Source organism: Serinus canaria, chromosome 23 (genome assembly GCF_022539315.1).
Source record: "Serinus canaria isolate serCan28SL12 chromosome 23, serCan2020, whole genome shotgun sequence".
Lineage (NCBI taxonomy): Eukaryota > Metazoa > Chordata > Aves > Passeriformes > Fringillidae > Serinus > Serinus canaria.
Window position 1 is genome coordinate 921312 of NC_066336.1, and position 24021 is coordinate 945332.

Consider the following 24021-nt stretch of genomic DNA (forward strand, 5'->3'; position numbering starts at 1 on the left):
ACCTTCCTGCCCAGCAGCTCCTCCTGGAACCAGAGAATCCCAGAATGGTCTGTGTTGGAAAGGACCTTAAATGACCTTAAATCCCATCCCATTCCCATGGCAGGGACCCCTCCCACTGTGCCAGGGACACCTCCCACTGTGCCAGGGACCCCTCCCCCTGTGCCAGGGACCCCTCCCACTGTGCCAGGTGCTCCCAGCCCCAGTGTCCAGCCTGGCCTTGGGCACTGCCAGGGATCCAGGGGCAGCCCAGCTGCTCTGGCAATTCCAGCCCAGCCCCTCCCCACCCTGCCAGGGAACAATTCCCAATTGCCAAGATCCCATCCAGCCCTGCCCTCTGGCACTGGCAGCCATTCCCTGGCTCCTGTCCCTCCATCCTTGTCCCCAGTCCCTCTGCAGCTCTCCTGGAGCCCCTTCAGGCCCTGCAGGGGCTCTCAGCTCTCCCTGGACCCTTCTCTCTCTTCCTGGACCTGCACCTGGCGCTGGGCAGGATCTTGGTGCAGGCAGGACGCTGCTCCCGCCTCCAGCTGCTCTTCAGCCCCGCAGCAGCATCTGCACCTCGGGCTGAGCTCTGAGCTCCCCTCCGGGCCGGGCAGGGCCGCTGGCCCTCCGATGGGTCATTACCCCCGCAGCCGGGTGATTTCCTCCTGCTGGCCAAATGCCCGAGGCTCGCCGGGGATTTAACTTTTCATTCGGCCGCGTTTGGAGGAGATTTGGCCGTTCTGACTCCTCGTGTGCCGAAGATGCTGCGAGAGCCTCGCTCACCCCGTCCCTGAGCCGCAGCCATCTCTGGGAGTTCTGGCCCCCAAAACCCATCGGGGTTCGGGGAGGAACCCCCCGGGGCAGCGCTGGGCAGGGCAGAGGGATGCCCGAGCCGTGAGGAATCTTCTCCACAGCCCCGGGGCTGATGGAGCATCCCTGGAGCTCCCCCCAGCCCAGGGACAGCCGCGCCCGGCGCCTCCCCAAAGGTGCTCCAGGACCCCAAATTCCCACCCGACCCCCTAGCAGGCTCCCCCCTCCCCCAGCCCCTCTTTTTGAGGCAGTTCGGGGCATTTTGGCTGTGCCAGTGCCCTCCCTTGCCCATGAGGAGCCCAGGAGCTCTGGGAAGCGGCTCCACCCCGCAGCCCCGGGAGGGGGAATCGGCCGCGATTCGGAGGAGAAGAGAGCACGGTTGGTTATCAGAGAGGTGCAAACACCGCTGTGAGCCCAGGGACTTCATTTAATGGCTCGGGGAAACAAGTTCCTGACCTACTTCCATCTGCAAAAACCTTCCTAAAATCACAGATGGAAAGAAATAAAGGGCACCAATCCCTCTCCAGCATCGGGCAGGGAGGAGCAGGATGAGGCCCCAGCTGGAAAGAGGCCCCGATGCCGGAGCAAAACCACAGCAGGAGTGGAAATTGGGGTGAAAGAGGCACAAATGGGGTTCTTCTCCTGCTGGGACAATCCCTGGTGGATGCCTCAGGTTTTGGGGCCCCTTTGACCCCTCCCAGATGGGAGCTTTCAAAGCATCCTGGTCCCTGGGATGTGGTTCCGGGGACACTTGGTGTGCCCAGGGCCCCTCAGCACCCGGTGCCCACCCCACGGCTTCCCCTCCTCTCTCCCATTGGATCCCCCCTCCCCTTTCCCAGTTTTTTATTTATTTCATTTCCCCGCATCCGGTGGTGTTGCCATGGGAACGCAGCCCCGGCTGGATGCGCCTGTCTGGCGGCCGCACCCCGGGATCCCGCTGGAATCTGCCCCATGGGATGAACCCCTGGGGGCGGCCCCACCCCTGGCACCCCTCGGGGTGCCACCCCTTGGGTGCCCTCCAAGCCCTGCTCCCACATCCGTGCTCCTGGCTCCGTCCATCCCTGAGGTTCCACCAGGGAGGGAGGGTTGGGAAATGCAGTCTTAGGGGGGCAAATTGCCATAAATTATTATTATTATTATATTATTATCATTATTATTATTATTATTATTATTATTATTATATTATTATTATTATTATGATTATTATTTATATTATTATTATTATTATTATTATTATTATTCCACTAAATGTAGCTGATCAAACCCAGCCCATCCTGTTCTGGCTCCATCACAGGAGAGGGAAACTGAGGCACGGCATAGAGGTACAACCCCGACCCCCCAAACCTTCTGAGATGCTGGCATCGCTGAAATCCAGGGAATCTGGTGTTCCCCATGGACAGGGGACGCTCCACGATCACCTCCCGATGATTCTCACCAGGAGGAAGCTCCTCCTCATTTCCACCCCTCAAACAAAGCCCTGGGCCCCCTCAGCTCCCAGACTGTGGGGTCTGGGTGGATTCGGTTCCAATATCCCCATAAGAACCCTGGGAATTTTGATCGTTTGGGATTTTTTTTTCCTTGAAAACACCACAAATTCCAGATTTCCCCAGGAGCAGGCTGATCTAACCGATTGACCTCTGACAAAGCATCTCCTTAACTCTGACACAAAATCGCATTTATATTTCACTGAGCTTCAGCACAACGCCCCAGCTCCCGCTGGCAGCATCCCACAAACGCTGCCGTGAGATCCCTTCCCCTCCTGCCTCCCTGCCGGGAAACTTTTCCACGCCGAGGGAAAGCCGAGGCGATCGAAGCAGCTCAATTTCCTGCCCGCCCATCGCGGCGCTGCCCTCCCGCACAGCGGGCTGGATGCTCCCGCGGGGAATCGCTCCATCCATCCCCCGGGAACTGCCGCTGCTCCCGCAGGAGGGAGCCGGGGTGGATATTCCAGCCGGGAATCGCCCCATCCATCCCCGGGAACTGCCGCTGCCCCGCAGGAGGGAGCCGGGGTGGATATTCCAGCCGGGATCGCCCATCCCCTGGAACTGCGCTGCTCCCGCAGGAGGGAGCGGGGTGGATATCCAGCCGGGAATCGCCCCATCCATCCCCTGGGAACTGCCGCTGCTCCCGCAGGAGGGAGCCGGGGTGGATATTCCAGCCGGGAATCGCCCCATCCATCCCCGGGAACTGCCGCTGCTCCGCAGGAGGGAGCCGGGGATATCAGCCGGAATGCTCCATCATCCCCGGAACTGCCAGCTCCGCAGGAGGAGCCGGTGGTCCGGCATCGGGGGGGTCAGCACCCCCCCAGCGCCACCTTGCAGTGACCTTGGCAAGCCCAGGGTGCCCTGGTGGGGGGACACGGGGTGGTGGCACTTGTGGGAGGGGGTGACAGGGTGCCAGGAGTGTTCCTGGAGAGGGGAATGCTGTGGAGCAGCCCGGGGGGAAACTGAGGCACGGGGCTGTGACCACAACTGGACCCAGCATTCCAGTGAGGCTGAGCCTGCCCTGCTATGCCTCAGTTTCCCTGGAAAACAGCCTGGTTCCTGCTCAGCATCTGCTCTCCCGGCCAGGGGGAGCAGCTCCATGGAGCAGGGCCTTAGGGAAACTGAGGCACAGCAGAGTGCAGGGAAGCTCCAGCCCTGGAGAAAGGCTGTTCCTTGGGAACACCAAGCTGGGAGCTGCTCCAAACCCGAGGGAGCAGGGCTGGGACCTCTGGGGTGGCCAGAGAGCCTGCTGTCCTCTCAGCCATCCCATCCCATCCCATCCCATCCCATCCCATCCCATCCATCCATCCCATCCCATCCCATCCCCATCCCATCCCATCCCATCCCATCCATCCCATCCCATCCCATCCATCCCCGTCCGTCCAGTCCATCCCACTGTATCCTATTGTATCCCATCCATTCCCAATGCTGTCCATGCCAATCCCATCCCACACCATTCCATCAATTCCACGCATCCCATGTATTCCATCCCATCTCTTACCATCCCATCTCATCCACCCTTCCCATTTTATCCCACTGTATCCCACTGTATCCCATGTATCCCAATCCATTCCCATTTCAATTCCACCCCACATATGCATCCCACATATCCCATCCCATAATATCCCCCTGTATCCCATTGTATCCCACACCACCCATCCATTCCCAATCCCATCCCATTCCATCCATTCTATGCATCCCACATATCCTACATATCCATTGTATCCCACTGTATCCCGCTCCATTCCCGATCCCATTCATGCTGATCCCATCATATTCTATCCATTCTATGCATTCCACATATCCCACATATCTCACTGTATCCCATTGTATCCCATGCATTCTGTGCACAGGGCACATCCCATCCCATTTTATCCCACTGTATCCCACTGTATCCCACTATATCTCACTGTATCTCATTGTATCCCATTGTATTCCATCCATTCCCAATCCCATTCATGCTGATCCCATCATATTCCATCCATTCTATGATCCCACAAATCCAACTGTATCCCACTGTTCCCACAAATCCCACTGTATCCCCACCGTATCCCACTGTATCACATCCCACTGTATCCCACACAAATCCCAATGTATCCCACTGTATATCCCCAACCATTATCTCATCCGCTCATATTACAATCCATTCTAGGCATCCCACAAATGCCGTATCCACAGATCCACATACCCACTGATCCCACTGTGATCCCATCCATTCCCCTTCCCATCATGCCAATCCCATCCCATTCCATCCATTCTATGCATCCCCCCATATCTCACTGTATCCCATTGTATCCCATGCATTCCGTGCATGGGGCATATCCCATCCCATCCTATTTATCCCACTGTATCCCACTGTATCCACTGTATCCCAGTATTCCAGTCCTATTCCATCCATTCTGTGCATCCCACATTCCCATCCCATCCCAAATAAATCCCTGTCCCATCCAAGGTGGATCCCTGAGCCCCAGCTCAGCCTTGCAGGAATTTGTTTATACCCAGGGACACTGGACCCCAATCCCAAACCCCATAAAGAAAAATCGGGATTAATCCAGGACCTCAACCCAGGCATCCCCTTGGAGACTCCCAGCAGAAGCTGCTGAGAGGTGGAGAATTAACTACAAATGGAGGAAAAATCCACTTAAAAAACCCCACAAGCAAATGGGGAATAACGTCAGGGCTGAACCTGGGGATGTTGGGTTATAATCTGCGAATTTGGGATGAAATGTAGGGAAATGTGGGTTTAAACCTGGCAGATCTCGGGCCTTGGTTTGAGCAAGCTTAGAGCTTAAATTTGGGAGGGTGTTGGGCTTAAATTTGGGGAATCACTGGCTGAGATCTGGGGGAGCTGGGGGCTTCACGTTTGGGATCTAAGATTTAGGGCAGCCTGTGCTTTAATCTGGGTTTAGGATTTGGATTTGGGAATCGTGGTCTTAGATCTGGTGGATTTGGGGTTTAAATTTTGGGGAGTTTGTGGTTAAATTCGGGAGATCTTGGGTTTAAAATTTGGAAGGATTTTTGTCCTTATATTGGGGGACTTGGGGCTTCAAATTGTGGGGATTTGGGGCTTTCATATGGGGATCTTGGGCTCAAATTTGAGAACCTTGAAGTTTAACTTCGGGGACACTGCACAGCCAGAGGGAATAAAATGGAGAAACCTGGAGAGTTGTGGAGAGCCTGATTCCCTAGATCACAATTCCGGGAGTGAGCCACAGACAAAGGCTGGGGCATGGAGTGGGAGGGGACGGGGCAGGGAAAAGCGAAAGGAATGGGACAACCTGCTCCAAAAATTTGCCAAAGCCCAGCAGGACTGGGCAGGAGGGATGCCGGAGGAGATGCCCCAGCAGCCCGCGGTGGACACGGATAAGCCGCAGGCAATTTCCATGCTACTTCTCCGCTCCTGTTCTTTATCGTGCCATCTGGGAGAAGCCAGAGGTATTTTTCCTCAAATCTCAACCGATGCCTCAAAGACACCGTTACTATAATCGATAGAGGAGTGGGAAAAAAATGAATACATAAGAACACATATATATACACAAAAAGAAATCCAATTTACTGACTTATTTAGCGCCACTTTCCGCAATCAATTCTCCCAGGGAAGAGCCCTGATTAAAGCCAAGCGCATCGCTATGGAAACGGCATTCCCTCCTCCCACGGCCCGCGGGCCGCGAAGGAGGAAGAGCTCAGCTGGCCCCATCCATCCCCCGGGAACTGCCGCTGCTCCCTCAGGAGGGACCCGGGGTGGATATTCCAGCCGGGAATCGCCCCATCCATCCCCTGGGAACTGCCGCTGCTCCCGCAGGAGGGAGCCGGGGTGGATATTCCAGCCGGGAATCGCCCCATCCATCCCCCCGGGAACTGCCGCTGCTCCCTCAGGAGGGACCCGGGGTGGATATTCCAGCCGGGAATCGCCCCATCCATCCCCTGGGAACTGCCACTGCTCCCGCAGGAGGGAGCCGGGGTGGATATTCCAGCCGGGAATCGCCCCATCCATCCCCCGGGAACTGCCACTGCTCCCGCAGGAGGGAGCCGGGGTGGTCCCGGTCATCCCGGGCTGGGGCTCAGCACCCCCCCAGCGCCACCTTGCAGTGACCTTGGCAAGCCCAGGGTGCCCTGGTGGGGGGACACGGGGTGGTGGCACTTGTGGGAGGGGGTGACAGGGTGCCAGGAGTGTTCCTGGAGAGGGGAATGCTGTGGGAGCAGCCCGGGGGGAAACTGAGGCACGGGGCTGTGACCACAACTGGACCCAGCATTCCAGTGAGGCTGAGCCTGCCCTGCTATGCCTCAGTTTCCCTGGAAAACAGCCTGGTTCCTGCTCAGCATCTGCTCTCCCGGCCAGGGGGAGCAGCTCCATGGAGCAGGGCCTTAGGGAAACTGAGGCACAGCAGAGTGCAGGGAAGCTCCAGCCCTGGAGAAAGGCTGTTCCTTGGGAACACCAAGCTGGGAGCTGCTCCAAACCCGAGGGAGCAGGGCTGGGACCTCTGGGGTGACCAGAGAGCCTGCTGTCCTCTCAGCCATCCCATTCCCATCCCATCCCATCCCATCCCATCCCATCCCATCCTCACCACATGCCATCCATCCCTCATTGTATCCCATCCATTCCCAATGCTGTCCATGCCAATCCCATCCCACACCATTCCATCAATTCCATGCATCCCATGTATTCCATCCCATCTCTTACCATCCCATCTCATCCCACCCTTCCCATTTTATCCCACTGTATCCCACTGTATCCCATTGTATCCCATCCATTCCCATTTCAATTCCACCCACATATGCATCCCACATATCCCATCCCATCATATCCCCCTGTATCCCATTGTATCCCACACCACCCATCCATTCCCAACCCCATCCCATTCCATCCATTCTATGCATCCCACATATCCTACATATCCCATTGTATCCCACTGTATCCCGTCCATTCCCGATCCCATTCATGCTGATCCCATCATATTCTATCCATTCTATGCATTCCACATATCTCCACTGTATCCCATGTATCCCATGTATTCCCATGGCACTTCCATCCCAGTTGATCCCACGTATCCCCGATCCCATTATATCCCACTGTATCCCACTGTATCCCACTATATCTCACTGATCTCATTGTATCCCATTGTATTCCATCCATTCCCAATCCCATTCATGCTGATCCCATCATATTCCATCCACTCTATGCATCCCACAAATCCCACTGTATCCCACTGTATCCCACAAATCCCACTGTATCCCACCGTATCCCACCTGTATCCCACTGTATCCCACAAATCCCACTGTATCCCACTGTATCCCACCCATTCCCACGTCCTATTCCATCCATTCTATGCATCCCACAAATCCCACTGTATCCCACATATCCCACTGTATCCCACTGTATCCCATCCATTCCCAATCCCATTCATGCCAATCCCATCCCATTCCATCCATTCTATGCATCCCACATATCTCACTGTATCCCATTGTATCCCATGCATTCCGTGCATAGGGCATATCCCATCCCATCCTATTTTATCCCACTGTATCCCACTGTATCCCACTGTATCCCATCTATTGCCAGTCCTATTCCATCCATTCTGTGCATCCCACATTCCCATCCCATCCCAAATAAATCCCTGTCCCATCCAAGGTGGATCCCTGAGCCCCAGCTCAGCCTTGCAGGAATTTGTTATCCCCGGGGACACTGGACTCCAATCCCAAACCCCATAAAGAAAATCGGGATTAATCCAGGACCTCAACCAGGCATCCCCTTGGAGACTCCCAGCAGAAGCTGCTGAGAGGTGGAGAATTAACTCAAATGGAGGAAAAATCCCTAAAAAACCCCACAAGCAAATGGGGAATAACTCAGGGCTGAAACCTGGGGGATGTTGGGTTATAATCTGCGGAATTTGGGATGAAATGTAGGGAAATGTGGGTTTAAACCTGGCAGATCTCGGGCCTTGGTTTGAGCAAGCTAGAGCTTAAATTTGGGAGGTTTTGGGCTTAAATTTGGGGAATCACTGGCTGAGATCTGGGGGAGCTGGGGCTTAACTTTGGGATCTAAGATTTAGGGCAGCCTGTGCTTTAATCTGGGTTTAGGATTTGGATTTGGGAATCTTGGTCTTAGATCTGGTGGATTTGGGGTTTAAATTTTGGGGGATTTTGTGGTTAAATTCGGGAGATCTTGGGTTTAAATTTGGAGGATTTTGTCCTTATATTTGGGGGATCTTGGGCTTAAATTTGGGGGATTTGGGGCTTTAATATGGGGATCTTGGGCTCAAATTTGAGAACCTTGAGTTTAACTTCGGGGCACTGCACAGCCAGAGGGAATAAAATGGGAAACCTGGAGAGTTGTGGAGAGCCTGATTCCCTAGATCACAATTCCGGGAGTGAGACACAGACAAAGGCTGGGGCTGGATGTGGGAGGGGACCGGGCAGGGAAAAGCGAAGGAATGGGACAACCTGCTCCAAAAATTTGCCAAAGCCCAGCAGGACTGGGCAGGAGGGATGCCGGAGGAGATGCCCCAGCAGCCCGCGGTGGACACGGATTAAGCCGCAGGCAATTTCCATGCTAATTCTCCCGCTCCTGTTCTTTATCGTGCCATCTGGGAGAAGCCAGAGGTATTTTTCCTCAAATCTCAACCGATGCCTCAAAGACACCGTTAATATAATCCGATAGAGGAGTGGGAAAAAATGAATACATAATATACACATATATATACACAAAAAGAAATCCAATTTACTGACTTATTTAGCGCCACTTTCCGCAATCAATTCTCCCAGGGAAGAGCCCTGATTAAAGCCAAGCGCATCGCTATGGAAACCGGCATTCCCTCCTCCCACGGCCCGCGGGCCGCGAAGGAGAAGCTCAGCTGAGGAAATCTGCCTGGTAACAACCCCGTTAATGAGCCGGGCAGCAAAAATAATCCCTGCGAGCGCTGGCGCCGCCAAAGGAGCAGCCGGCGGCAGCCGGTGGGGAGGCGAAACGGCTCCCAAAATATTGATTTTTCTGGGATTGTTTTGGAGGAGGACGGGACGCCCCCAGATCCTGGAGGGATGAGCGGACATCTGGAGGTGGTTCCCGTGAGCGCCCACCCAGCCCGGCGGGTGTGGGTGTTCCTTCCAGCGTTTATCCAATTTTTTAGCTTTAAAACCCCGGATCAAACCACGCAGGTCTGAGGGATTCGCCTGCCCGGCGAGGTGGGAGCTGCCGGAGCAAATGGGATTTGTGGGATGGCCCCGGTGGGTTTTCCTCTCCGCGGGGTAATTCCACAACCCACGGACACCCGCGGCTCCGGGTGAGGGGCACCACCCCCACTGCCCGCTCCCATCCTGGGCTAAAATCTTGGGGGGGTTGGGGCTGGAATTCGGGGGTCTTGATCTTGGATCTGGTGGATTTTTGTGCTTAAATTTGTGAGAGTTTGGGTTTACATTTTGGGGCTTAAATATGGGAGAGTTTGGGCTTAAATATGGGCAACCTTTGGTTTAAATTTAGGGGATTTGTATTTTAAGCACAGGGGATCTTGGCCTTAAATATGGGAGCACCCCCCTCCCATGGGTGAGAATTTCTTGGAGAATTGGAGATTTATTCTTATTTCTCCATTGAGTAATGGGACCTTGGAGGGTTTGGGGTCTCCTGGCTGGATGAGCACCCTGCAAGGAGAAGGTGCTGGGACAGAAATTCCCATGGGCTGTAAGGAAATGATGGGGGGTGGGAGAGGTGAGTGGCAGGGAGGGGGTTGGGATGTCCCCTGAGCCCTCAAGGAGCTTTTTGGGGTGCAAAAGTCTACCCAGGACATCTCAGTATCCATTGAGGAATTCAAGAACAGTCCCATCAACATTCCCTGAAATCCCCCATCCCTGTTGCTGCTCCCGGGGTGAGGGTGGAGCCCCTCTGTGTTCCAGGCAGGACCAGAGCATCCCCCCATTCTCACAACCCTCACCTGCACCCCAGGGATCCACGGCACAGGGATCCTGGAATCCACGGCACAGGGATCCTGGGATCCATGGCACAGGGATCCACAGCACAGGGATCCTGGGATCCTGTGATCCTGTGCCGTGGATCCCTGTGCCATGCATCCCAGGATCCCTGTGCCGTGGATCCCAGGATCCCTGTGCCGTGGATCCCTGTGCCATGGATCCCTGTGCCGGGGATCCCAGGATCCCTGTGCTGTGGATCCCTGTGCCATGGATCCCTGTGCCGGGGATCCCAGGATCCCTGCGCCGTGGATCCTACGCTCCCGTTCCCGTTTACCCGGGCAGGACCTGCGGGGCGGGTGCGGCGGCTCCCGGCCGTCATCAACCGCAGCCATCGGCAGCTCGGGAGCTCATCAGAGACTCCTCAAACAGCCGTGAAAATTGCTTTTATTAATCGCTTCACCCCCTTCCATCCCCACCCCCGCGGGAGGGGCTTTGGGATGGGCTTTCCCAGCCCCTTTCTTGGGAGGGGGTCCCAAGAGCAGCTCCGGGGGCTGGATCCAGCCCGGGGCCCCCCACTCCGCTCCGCTGCATCCCTTAAGGACAAGAAGTGACACCGGCATGTCGTGACAGGTGACATCCCGAACCCTGCAGGGTTGTGAGCCCATCCCCCCGGCATCAGGGCCAGCCCCAAAATGGGGATTTTCCCCCAGAATTGTTTTCCTGCTGGCACGGCTCTGCCAGCTGGGTGACGGGTGCTGTCCCACCCCATCCCCCCACGGACGCACCCACGGCAGGGATGAGATTTTCCATATTTAGGGAAACCCCAAGGCCTGGACCCCGCTAACGAGGCTGTGTTAATTGCGAGCCCTCGCCCCATGTGTCATTCAAGGGCCTTTGTTAGGGCCGGGTTTGCTTTGTCTGGGAAGTGCCACCACCCACGGGACCCGACCCTGAGCCACACGGCTCCTCCTGGGGGGAGGGGCTGGAGTGAAAATAATTAGGGCCTGGGGCTGCTGCGAGGTGGGGGATGGGGTCGTTAGGGGGTTGGGGTCATTAGTGGGGTCGGCACCCCCCTCATGGAGGAGGGGATGGGGCAGGGGGACGTGGGGACAGCCTGGAGCACCATTCCCACGGAAGGAGCCACAGGGGGACCCCAAAAGGTGGTGGGAGCATCAGTCCAGTGTCCAGGCTGGGAGGTGAGCTGGGCTGGGACTCGCCCCCACATTTAGAGGTGGAAATCCTCATTCTTGCTGTGGGTGCACCCAAAGGTTTGGGGCCTGTGGGTGCCAAAGCTGGGGCAGCACCCATGTCCTGGATGGGTGATGGAGAGGAACTGCACCAATGGGGCATCAACCAGCCCCAAATGGGTGAGGGCGTCCCTAAATACAGCTCCTGACACCAGCAGAGCCCCAGGCAGACACCCCACAGTCACCCCAAATTCCCCAAATACCCTCAGCTCTGGGTGCTGCTGGACCAGGAGCAGCCCCAGGATCAGCCCCAGGCTGGGCTCAGGGGCAGCAGCCTGCAGCCTGCTGGGATGCAGCCCTGGGAGGATGGGAATGGGACAGGGACATCCTCACCCCCAGAGGGACTGCACCTCTCCACAGGCCACCTTCCCACAACTGCTGAGCTTTGGGGGAGGGAAAAGAGCTAAAAAATAGAAATAAAACTGTTAATATCCCACCCCCCCCCGTGGGAGTTTCCTGGTCACAGCAGCACCAGGCTGTGCTGCTAAATGGAATCCCGGGAGAGCCAGCAAATCCGAGACACGAGGCAAATTCCCAGGAGGGAACAAAACGGGGAATAAAACACAGCCCTGAAATTCCCATCGCTCCAGACTCTGCCCGTGTCCCTCCCAGGGGGATGGGGGGACGTCCTGGGTGTCCCCAGGTGACCACAGGCAGTGGCAGGGCTGCGAGCTGGAGGGGACTGAGGAACGGCCAGGGTGGGCACAGGGACCCCCAGCCCTGGCACCTCCCATGCCCGGTCCCACCCCCACAGCATCGTCCCCTGAATGTCCCCACCCAAGCCTGGCGGTGGCACCCACGGCCCCAGGGCTGCCCCTCACCCACTCAGTGGCCATGGGATGCCACCACCACCCGCAGGTGCCACCTCCAGTGCCATCCCCCAGTGCCACCTCCAGCCCCAGCTGCTCTGTGACCACCCCAGCCATCCCCACACGGCCGCGGCGACTCGGTGCCAGCCCTGTGCCACCCCTGCCCATCCCAGGGCTCTGGCTGTGCCCCCACCCCCGGTGCCAGGGGCTGCAGACGCGGCCACGGAAGGACGGACCCGCCCGAGAGGAATTGGCCAGCGCCGGTGACGGGCTGGAAGTGGCAGCAGAGGAGGGGACAGCAGGGGACACGAGCTGAGGGGGTCCTGCAGGCACAGATGGAGATGCCAGGTGTCCCCAGGGTGGGTGAGAGGGACGGGGCTGGTTTCTGAGCCAAAGCAGGGCAGGGAAGAGCAGAGAAAACACAAATCGGAGCCTGCAAAGGTTTGTGCAAAGCTGCCGAGCCTGAGCCCGGCTGCTGCACCCACGGGGGGGAGCTGGGTCCTTTCCCGGGGGTGGGGGACACAAATCAGGGCTGGGGGACCCAGCTGGACCCCACAGCCACGGCTGTCACAGCTCCTGAGATCCAGAGGGGTGGAGAGGAGGGGGAGAGAGCCCAGGAGGATGGGACAAGGACTCTCAGTGTGACACTTGCAGGCAGTGCCCGAGCACCACCATTAATCCGAGCTGTGCCTGCACGGAATCAGAGCACGGGCAGGGCTTCCCTGGGGCTCCCATGAGCTCCTGCATTCCAAGAACCCTCCAGTCCCACTCTGAGCATCGCCCAGAGCGCCCTTCACTCATCCCGAGTGCCCTCTGCTGCTGCTCCCAGCACCCTCCATGCTCAGCCCAGGCACATCCAGCACCCTCCACTCTGACCCAAGCACCCTCCATCCCCACCCCAAGCACCTCAAGCGCCCTGAGCATCCCTGATTCCCACCTGAGCATCCTCCCCATGACCCAGCACCCTCCACTCCCACACCCCCACCCCAGGCACCTTCAGCTCCCACCTGAGCTCACTCTCCTCCCTTCCCCTGGGACATTTCCCACCCAGTTTGTAGCCGGGAGTCCCTGTGGGGTGACACGAATGTGGCACTGTTCCAGTGACATTCCCACAGCTCCCTGGAGCCCCAGTTCCCAAACTGGGACAGTCACTGAGGCCACCCCAGTGGCCCTTTGGTATCCCCAATCCCATCCACCGAAGGTTCCACATTTTCCTGCCCCAGCACGAGGCCGGGGGAGGCAAATCCGCCCCGCCCGGGCTCCTCTCGGCTCCCTGGTGCCACATTCCCGGGGTTCCAGGACACACATCCCTGTGGGAAAGGGCCCCGCCATCGATCCGGCCGTGGGAAGAAACCACAGTGCCCCAGGGTGCTAATTAGCCCTAATCAAAGTAATTAGCCTGCGAACCAGCAGCAGGGCAGCCCCAAGTGTGGCCGTGTCCCCTGCGTGTGACAGCACAGCTGTGACCCGGCCAGGCAGAGTGACAGGACACAGCCAGCGCCGGTGGCTTCGCAGTGTCATTGTCACAGCCAGCCCCTGGGTACCCCAGGACCTCCCCCAGGCCCCCCAGGGCACACAGGTACCCTCTGCCAGGACAGAGCCAGGAGGTGGCACCAGGGTGTGAGAAATCTCCTCTGGGGGGTTCCCAGCCCAGCTCAGCTCTGGGGTCCCACTGTTCACAGCCGGGCACCCCAAAACCCCCCGTGCCCTCCTGCATCCCTCCCTCCCTGCAGCTCCTGCTTCCCAAACCCCGGAACTGCCGGGATGTGCTGAGCCCCTTCTCCCTGCAGGCTCCAGGGGCTGATCCCCGAGGGGGAGCAGGGAACGGCCCCGAGGGGGAGCAGGGAACACCCTGAGGGGGAGCAGGGACAGAACCCACCCCGAGGGGGAGCAGGGAACACCCTGAGGGGGAGCAGGGAACACCCTGAGGGGGAGCAGGGAACCCACCCTGAGGGGGAGCAGGGAACACCCTGAGGGGGAGCAGGGAACGGCCCCGAGGGGGAGCAGGGAACACCCTGAGGGGGAGTGGGGAACCCACCGTGAGGGGGAGCAGGGAACCCACCCTGAGGGGGAGCAGGGACACACCCTGAGGGGGAGCAGGGACCCACCCGAGGGGGAGCAGGGATCCAACATGAGGGGGAGCAGGGACAGAACCCGAGGGGGAGCAGGGAACGGCCCGAGGGGGAGCAGGGAACCACCCTGAGGGGGAGCAGGGAACCGCCCCGAGGGGGAGCAGGGAACACCCTGAGGGGGAGCAGGGAACACCCTGAGGGGGAGCAGGGAGCCAGCACCCCGAGGCAGGTCCCACAGCCCCTCCCATCCTCCACAGCCATTAAATAATTCATTAATGTAACCTCCGTTAAATAACGTGACCCCATGGGGACAGAGCGAGTCACATCCTGTCCCACTGCTCCCAAACACCACTTGGGCTTTTGGGTTTTTTCCTCCTCAAAATCTCCTGCTACCACAGATGAGACCCAAAGGAGGGGGAATTTCCCCCAAGCTCATGTTATTAATCTTTTTAAAAACCTCTCAGGGTTTTATGTCCTGGCTGGTTAAACACACCTGGGCTGCTCTCTGCCCGCTTCGCACTCCCCCTTTTCCTGCCCGTTACATCCAAATTTTGGAAATTGAAATAAATAGCTGCTTTCAAATGGGGGGAAGGAAAAAATCAGTGCCAAGGGGGCCATTCTGAGCTGCTCCAAGCATGCCCCAGGATTTGGGAAGAATGTTCTCTCCTTACTCAGCCCCCAGTGCTCATCAATTCCAGCCACGCTGGCTGCGGTGGGGACAGGGACATCCCGGGGCATTCCAGGAGCAGGAGGGCTGGGGACACAGCCTGGAGCACCAGGATGGGGCTGGGAAGGTTCCCACCCCTGGCACTGCTCCCCCAGGCCAGCAGAGATGGATACAGATCCACCTGCAGCCCAGAGCAGGCTGTTAAAGCAGGCAGGAGTGAGGGATTTGTGGGGTTCCCATCCCTGTCCCTTTCCCAAGGGATGGGAGATTCCCAGGCCATGGCTGCAGCACTCCAGGGGCTCCCAGCCCAGGGGGGAGGTGATGCCAGCAGGATCCTGCTCCTGCCGTGATGTGCAGTGGGAGACAGAGCCTTTCCCAGCCCTGGGAATGGGCACGAGGCTGAGAGGGCGTCCTGGTACCTGTGGCATTCACATCCTCTGAAAAAATCCCCTCACTCAGGATTTTTCTCCTGGGAAGCTGAGAGGCCTCAGAGAAAAGGAAAACAATTCTGATCTCATTTGCTTCTCCTGTGCTGTGCCCATGTGGAATGTGTTTGGGGATTGTTCACCCCCAGGTGATTGTTCCAGTGCATTCTGCTGGGAGCTGTTTTCACTCTCTGGCCAGTCAGGGCCAGGCTGGGTCAGACTCTGGAGAGAGTCACGAGGTTACATTATTCTCTTTTTAGCCTCCTGTCTGTATCCTTTCTGTATTCTTTAGTGTAGTTTAGTTTAGCATTCTTTAATGTAATACAGTATCATAAAATAATAAATCAGCCTGCTGAGGACATGGAGTCAGATCCATCATTCCTGCCCTCATCGGGGCATTCCCAGCAAATCCAATAGGTACCCACCCCCAGCATCCTCCCAGCTGCCCAACCCACCCCTGTGCCAGCTCTGTGGGGGCAGGGCTGGGAGCTGGGAGCCAGGTCTGTGTCCCAGAGGGGGATGTGGGTTTCCCTTTGGGAACCGAATCCCTCCACAGTGAGTTGTGGACCAAACTCTCTTCCAGGGCTTCCCTGGGTTTCTCTCTGGAGGAACTGAGCAGAGAGGAGCCAAGAGCACCTCTGCAGAAGGAAAAAGTGGTGGGAGCTCACGCCTCAGGTTTGGCTTTTCTATTTTTCAGATTTGCTTCAGTGTGTGGGTCTGGGTCCACATTATGGGATGGTGAGCTCTGTGCACAGAGCAGGGAGACAAAACAATTCCTGCTCCAGCTGGGCACCAAGGACAAATGATCCCAATCTCAGCCCAGGAGCACAAACCCCGTGGGCTGGAGAGAGAAAAACAAGGCTGGGACTGCCTGGGCTAAAGCTGGGCTGGGACAATGAACTGCAAGGTGGGAATGGAGCAGAGCTGATCCCAGGGACAGACCCCGTGCCCGGCCGGGCATTTTGGGGCCATTTTGGGTCATCTTGGGTGCAGCCCTGGCTGGGCTCTGGTGCTGCCCAAGGTGCGTCCATGGAGGAGATCCTTGGAATCAATCCCTGCTTTATTCTTTAGCTCTGTCTGGTCTCTGTCCAGTCTCTGACCCAAGACATCAGAGCCAGCAGAGCCTGGGGCAGGGAGAGCATTCCATGAATAAACAACACCCTGAGGAGTTCACAGGTGCTCCTGGATCCTGCAGCAGCAAATTCCCAAACAAACCCAACCTCTGCTGGAATAACAACCCAGGGTACTCAGCACCCCCAGTGCTGCCACTGTGTGGGGATGTCCCTGTTGTCCTTCCAAACATGGCCCAAGCCTGGGGCAAGCACTGCCCAAAGGCAGCAGGGGAAGGCCAAGGCACCCAGAGTTCATTTCTGGCTGTGGTTAATCACCCTCAGGGCTGAAAAAACCCTTTCCTCCCCAAAACCCACTCCCTTTGCCTCATTTCTCCTGCACTGAGGGCTGTTGGGACTGGGAATCTTCTCCACCTCCCCACCTTGGTTGGATACCAGGAAAAAGTTTTTACAGAAAGGGTGATAAAGTTCTGGAATGTTCTGCCTGGGGAGGTGGTGGAGTCCCCATCCCTGGGGGTGTTTAACAAAGCCTGGATGTGGCACTGGGTGCCAGGGGTGAGTTGGGGTGTTGGGGCTGGGTTGGACTGGATGAGCTTGAAGGTCTCTTCCAACCCAGGGATTCTGGGAATTCTGGGAATTCTGTGACTCTTCAAGGGGGAATGGTTTAAAACTAAAAGAGGAGGGATTCAGGTGGAATATTGGCAATTGGGAATTGTTCCCTGGCAGGGTGGGGAGGGGCTGGGCTGGAATTGCCAGAGCAGCTGGGGCTGCCCCTGGATCCCTGGCAGTGCCCAAGGCCAGGCTGGACATTGGGGCTGGGAGCACCTGGCACAGTGGGAGGGGTCCCTGGCACAGTGGGAGGGGTCCCTGGTACAGTGGGAGGGGTCCCTGCCATGGCAGGGGTGGCACTGAGTGGGATTTAAGGTCCTTTCCCATCCAAACCATTTCAGAGTTCTGTGATCTTCCCTCAGAGCAGCCACAGACCCTGAGCCTCTCCAGAGGCTGTTTGGCCACTTCTCTCATCCTCCTGTTCCTCTGCCCAGCCCCCTCCCGATGGCTTGGCAATGGATTTTGGGATGGGACACGCCCCTGCCCCTTGTGCCCAGGATGCACCTCCAGGGGGACTCGTCTGTGCCAGGCTCTGCTCATCACCATCCCCTCATCCCACACCTTTTCTCCAGCGATGATTTAATTCCTTCTCTTCTTTCTGCCCAGTCCTGAAATGAGCACCATTGATTTTTCATAGCACTAATTTTTTCCTAACAGAAGCCACCTGGGATTAAATCAAATTCCTTATCAGCATCCAAACCATTGCTGGGGCAGCTCAGCCCCTTCCAGCAGCCAGACCAGGGAGCTCAAGGAGAAACAAGAGCCAGGTTTGGCTGGACAAGACACATTTCCCAGCTCTCCATGAGCCCATCTGCTTTCGGCTTTTCTGCTCACATCAACATTTCCTTCCCGGGCTCTGACAGTTCCCCTGTCGGGCCAGGCTGGTTTCAGCCTCATCCTCTTTATTCTCTCTACAACCCAGCCCTCTGAGACATTTATTTTCCAGCCCCCCTCGCTCCCAGCTCTGTTAAGAACCGCCATGAATGATTTAGGGAGTTCTTCAGGCGGCCTCGTTAATCCTCTTGGGTGCACATTAGCTAGTCCTGCAAATTTAGACGTACGGCACTTTAATCGCGGTTTTAATTGCGAGCTGTGAGGCTCTGCCTTCCCAAACACACGTCAATAAACCTTTACAGCCCTGCCTGGAAGGCGGATGTGCCGGAGGATGCTCACCCGCACGGAGGTCTGGGCTGGATGATGCCTCTGCAGGGCCACCCACAGCCTCGGTCCCTGCGGGGCTCTCGGGGCGCTCGCCCGGGCAGGTGACGGGCTGGGGTGGGGTTTTTCAGGCTTTAAAACACATTTCCCACCTTGGGGCCGGCTCTGCATCCTCTGGATCCCTGGAGGATCCTCCTCCCTCCACGCCGGCACCCGTGACCCCACAGAGCCGCAGGGATCAGCACCCCCATCACCGCCACCCCACGGAGAGGGGATGTGGGGCAGCGAGGGGGCTCGGGGGAGTCAGGGACTCCCCTCGCCATCCCCGCGCTCCTGCCAGCCCCCCATTTCCATGGCAACCATGCAAATGGGAAAGCTTTCCATAATCATTAGGGAGCGGAGCGGAGCAGTACAAACAGCGGCGGCAGTAGATTACAAGCCCATTATGAACAGTCGCACCTTCTGAGCGCTGGTAATTACACCTAATTGTGCATTTAATTGTGTAATTGAAAACCTCCAGCCCGAGTTCAGCCCGGGCTCCTTTCCCCCTTTCCGGGGGAGGGGGATGCGGCCGGGGCGGCCCCGGCCCCGCGGTGCCCGGTTCATCCCCGTGCCGAGCGCCCGGAGCCGTGCGAGGACAAAAGATGCCGGCAGAGGTGGGAGGAGGGTGGTTCCCACCGGCCGCGGCCAAACCAGGGAAATCAGAGCAGGAAGGAAGGACGGGAGGGCCACGGAGCCCCCAGGGGCGCAGAGGGAGCCGCTGTCGCACAGGGATGAAGGATCATCCTCTCCCTTCACCCATCCCTCGTTAAGCCGAACTCCTGCTCCTTCTCCAGCCCTGGAGACGGGGTCACATCCCAGCGGCTCCCGAGGCCGCCGAACCCCGCGGCTTAGGGAGAAGCTGGGATGGACCCGCGGCCCCTCTCCCGCGCCCCAGCCCCGCAGGGAGCGGGGATGCCAGCGCCGCTCTGGCGTGGCACGGCATGGCACGGCATGGCACGGCATGGCACGGCACCGCGACTCACGGCACGGTCCCGCACCGCACCCCGCCAGCCTGGCAGGCTCCGGCAGGCGGGAGGTGCCAACCCAGCTCTGCTTTCCCAGCCAATTAAAGGAGAAGGAGAGAAACAAAGAAGGAAACAGGAGCTCGGCTGGAAGCGGCTGCGGGCTCTGCCAGGCGGAGGTGGGGCACGGAGCGTCCCTGTCCCCGTCCAGCTGCGGGGCTGAGCGGCCGCACGGAGGGAGCGCTGGGATCGCCAGTCTGGGGTGGAGAAGGAGCCAGCTCCAGGAAAACCATCCCGCACCGGCTCCTGAGCGCGGCCGCGGGGCACAGAGCAGGGCGGCCAAGGGACATGTGACAGCAGCTGGACAGAGCCGGCCTGACAGCTGCCAGCAATGCATGTCCCAATATCCTGGTGTCCTGATGACCCAGTGTCCCGATATCCCAATGTCCCGGTATCCTGGTGTCCCAATATCCCAATGTCCTGATATCCCAATATCTCAATATTCCAATATCCTGATATCCCAGTATTCCAATGTACCAATATCCTGATATCCTGACATCCCAATATCCAGATATCCCAACATCCCACTATCCCAATGTCCCAATAACCCTATATCCTGATGTCCTGATATTCTGACATCCCAATGTCCTGGTACGCCGATATCCCAATGTCCCGATATCCCGATGTCCCAATGTCCCGTATCATGCCACCAGGGCTGGCCCAGCCTGGCAGCAGCTCAGCTGTCCCCACCCCTCCAGGCTGCAGAGGAACCAATGCTGTGGCTCCCAGAGCCCCTGCCCCAGCAGGGCAGCGCCACCTCGGGTCCCTGCCCCGTCCCACCCCCCAGCATTCCCATTTCCCCCAGAGAGGGTGAATCCCACAAACACGGGGCACAGAGACGCGTTGGTGTCTCCCAGCTGCTGGGAAACAAGGAAAACCCCGGAGTTTGGGTTTTATCCCACCTCATTCTCATGAACACCTGCGGGTGGCCCCTCCCGAGGCAGGGAGGGTGGGGTTTGGGGGTTTGGCCGGTGGGGGTTTGGCAAGAGGATTTTTTCAGGGGAAAACCATAAATGGAGGCAAAATCTGGCACGTGCTGCTTGTCCCCAGGACTGGGGTCAGCCAGCACTCTCAGCATGGCCTCGCCAGGGGGAAGGAGCTTGGAGGGTGTTTGAATGCTCCAAGGCAGATCCTGCAGTGTCATGGCCCAAAGAGCAGCTTCCCAAACTGGCTCAGGGGTGGGCTGGTGCAGGCAGGGCTTGACAGGGCCCCTCCAGATCAGGGACCTTGTGCCAGCTGCACCTTGGGCATCCAGAGCATCCCTGGGACCAGGGGGGTGAGGGAGCAGGTCATGAACATTGGGGAACCAGCTGGGATGTGAAAGGTGCCCAGAGGTGACAATGACACACAGAGAGCCGTGGGAAGGTGCCCAGAGGTGACAGTGACACTCAAGGAGCCATGGGAAGGTGGCTGTGAGGTGACATGGCACACAGGGAAAGGGCCTGGGGATGGGTAGGGAGGACCAGCCAGAAATGGTGGCATCACCTCAGGATGTCACCATGCTGCTGTTTCAGGGACACCAGGGCCCAGGCTGGCCAGGGGGGCTCAGCTGAGCCGTGCCCTCCTTGGGCAGTCCCCACTTGTGGCACGAGCTGCTCCTGCAGCCACGGGGCAGCCCCACACACACCAGTGACTGGGGACACTGGGGGCACAGCTGTCCCCACCCACAGGACAGAGGGCCAAGGACAGGTGCCAGGGCCAGCTGGGTGGGGGGACATGAGCCTGCCGTGCCATCTCCATGTCAGGAGTGAAGCAGAGGAGGGGAGCAGGGATGGGGTCGGGGATCATCCCCACTTCCTGAGGCTCCATCCCAAACCTCAGCTCTGCCCGGTCCAGGTGCTGTGGCACTTGGTCACCCCAGGGGACACCTGGGTGCCACTGCCACCTCCAGTCTCCTGGGGCTGGCTCAGCACAGGGCCATGGGTGGGCACCCAGACCCCTCAGCCCAGGGGAACTGAGGGCTGGGGGCATCTCTCCGTGGGGGAGTGGAAGCTGCTGCCTCCAAAACCAGGAAGGAGCTCCAGAGAGCATCCCAAAGGATGAGCTGGTTCAGGGTGAGCCTGGAGTGGGAAGGGAGAGGTCCCTGGTAAGGGATTGGAGCCTCTGGGGATGCCAAAACACCAGGACACATGGGGAGAAGGTGGAGGGGACAGCCTGACCCCGATTAGCAGCACTAAGTTCCTCCGGGTGTGAGCTGGAGCTGCTCTCCCAGCCCAGGAGCTCGCACCTATTCAGCCTTCCCCCGATGAACAGATTTAAACCTCTCAGATTTAGGATATCTTGGGGAGTAATCACCACCAAACCTGCCTGGAGCTGAGCGGTGAAAAGGAATGTGACCAAAAGCCAGCAAACTCCTGCACACCTGGAAAAGCCCCGCTGGATTTATCCTGGATCAGGTGAGCGCAACGCCAAGCGAGACTCCACAGCCCAAAGCGAGGGGACAGCTGGGGACACAGAGTCCATTCCTGCTGGGCATGGGGGACTCCAGCCTGGGGATGATCCCACGGTGCCTCTGCTGCCCAGGCTGAGCACCGGCTTCAAATCTTCCCCATCCCCCCAGCAACACCTCGTGTACCCCCATCCAAAAGTGGGGACCCCTCCCCACCCGCTGCCTTCTGGAGGATGAAGGATGAACAAGAGCCGGGAAGAAAGTGCCTGTCAGCAGGATGCCACCATCATCTCCAGAGGGCTCTGAGCCCATTTCCATCGCTGAGTCCATCCATCCATCACCCCCCCCGTCCCCGGGGACACCACGAGCTGACCCCACAGATTTCAGCAGTCCCTCCCTGCTCTCCTCGCCGTGACGAGCTCGGCACGGCCGCGGGGGCAAGTTGGAGGGTGCTGATTTTCCATTAACGCACCACCCTGCCGGGATAATTAATCGCAACCTCGCTAGCGCTGGTTTGAGCAGAAACCCCGGATCCCCCCCGCGCTCCCTTCGCCGGCTCCTCGGGCAGAGCCTGATGAAGATTGATTCGCGGGCGGCGGCGAGCGCGGCACGGAATTGTCACGAAACCCTACGAATGAAACCCCACAATCCCGTGAAAATCAACCCTCTCCTTCCTCCTTGCCGCCACAGCCCCGTGCCCCCCACCGCGGGCAGGTGGGCCCCGCTCAGGAGCAGCAGAGTTTCCAAAGTGCTGCCAGCGGCTCCAAGTTTCCCTCTCGCCCCGACTCAGGAGACCAGCACCCCGAGACGCATCCGTGGAGTCACCAGAATGGGAAACCGCGGGCGGGAGTGAAGTCGGAGGGAAGAGATTGCAGTTGGGAACAAAGCTCACACCTGCTGGAGACGCAACCTCGGGCACTGACAGCGCAGGGAAGCGGTCCCCATCCACCTCCCCGGCCAGCGCTGGCTTGAGGCAGGAGATGAGGGTGGCACTGCCTGTCTTTTAGATCAGCATTTTTTCTTTGCTGTGGTTTTTTTTTTTTTTTTTTGCGTGATGAAGCATCCCCGAGCTGGTCCCAACACAAGGTCACCGCCGAGGCGGCGTGGGGAGCGGTGACAGGCAGCATCTCGCACAAAGCACGCCCGGCATGCCGATGAGCCTTACCAGCTGCAGGCAGCAGAATCCCACCAGCGTGCATCGCCCGTTGCATCTCCCCATGGCTCCCCAGCCGGATCCTCGGGGCTCCCTCACCGTGGCCTCGCTCCGCCGCCGCGCTCCAGCTCCTCACCAGCCGCCCCTTGGCCACCCGGGGAGCGTCACGGGGGGCTCCAGCACCATGTCCCGCTCTCCAGCCTCCGGCCAGCCCTGCCGGCTCAGCACAGCGGCGGGCTGGGCTCGGCGTGGGGCATCGCCCCCCTTCTCCCTCCGCCCCCCGCCCCGCTACAGCCCGCTCGGGCGGCGCGGGGGCCGCGGGGCCGCGCAGCCCTGGCCGCCCATGCCCGGCCCGGCGCGGCGCGGAGCCGTCCGCTCCGCTATTGTCTCCCGCACAGCCGCGCTCCGCGCCCGGGGCGGGCGGGAGGGGGGCGCGGGCGGGGCCGGGCTGCGCGGCCGGAACAAGGCGGGACGCGGCAGCCAGCGGGGCGCGGCGGGCGGCGCGGCCGGGCGGGGCGGGGGGCGGGCGGGCACGTCGAGCCGCGCCGAGCCCTTGGCGGCCTCCGGGGGCGCGGGCAGTGCGGCCCCTCAGCCGCATCGCGGCTCCCGCCTGGCCTTATGCTTATCCTTAATCATCAGCGTTTGTCTTTTAAATCGCAGATTTTTGTTATTATTCTATTTTCGCCTGCGGAGGCAGGTGCGGCTGGGTGAGACCCTGGGGAAGGGCTGCGAGATGCTCCCTCCGCATCCCCCACGCATCCCCCGCATCCCCCGGTCCTGCGGCCCTTGGGCGGCGCCTGGACCCGCAGCACAGGGACCCCGCCACCTCCCCTGGGGTGGCCATGCCAGCGCAGCAGCTGGGCTTGCCGGGAGGACAGATGGCCGAGCCCGGCGGGAGCGCCCCACATGCCCCCGCAGAGCCCCGCTCGGCACACGCGGCTGGGGCCAGGGCTGAGTGCCGGCCGGGGGCAGAGGTGCCTGGGGAGGGAGGGGGGTGCAGACAGGGCTGACACGGCCCCTCACCGCCACCCACCCGCTCGCCTTTGTTCTGTTTTCACAGCACACCTTCGGGGACATGGCAGAGCGCGAGGAGTCACCGGGATGCTGCCTTCCCAGCGCTTTAGAAACCTCTGGCTGAAATGCTGCCTGGCAGAAGCACTTGGAAACAGTTTGTTGCTTTTAATTT

General features: G+C 59.0%; 1 protein-coding gene across 1 annotated transcript in view; it reads right to left on the minus strand.

Annotated features, from left to right (window-relative positions):
- NKAIN1 (sodium/potassium transporting ATPase interacting 1) overlaps positions 1 to 23114 on the minus strand; it is a 41010-nt gene extending 17896 nt beyond the window's left edge. Inside the window, exon 1 of the mRNA XM_050983176.1 lies at positions 22848 to 23114. Coding sequence (XP_050839133.1) covers positions 22848 to 22901 — 54 coding nt within the window. The 5' untranslated portion in view covers positions 22902 to 23114. The remainder of the gene's footprint in view (positions 1 to 22847) is intronic.
- Positions 23115 to 24021: the final 907 nt, after the last annotated feature.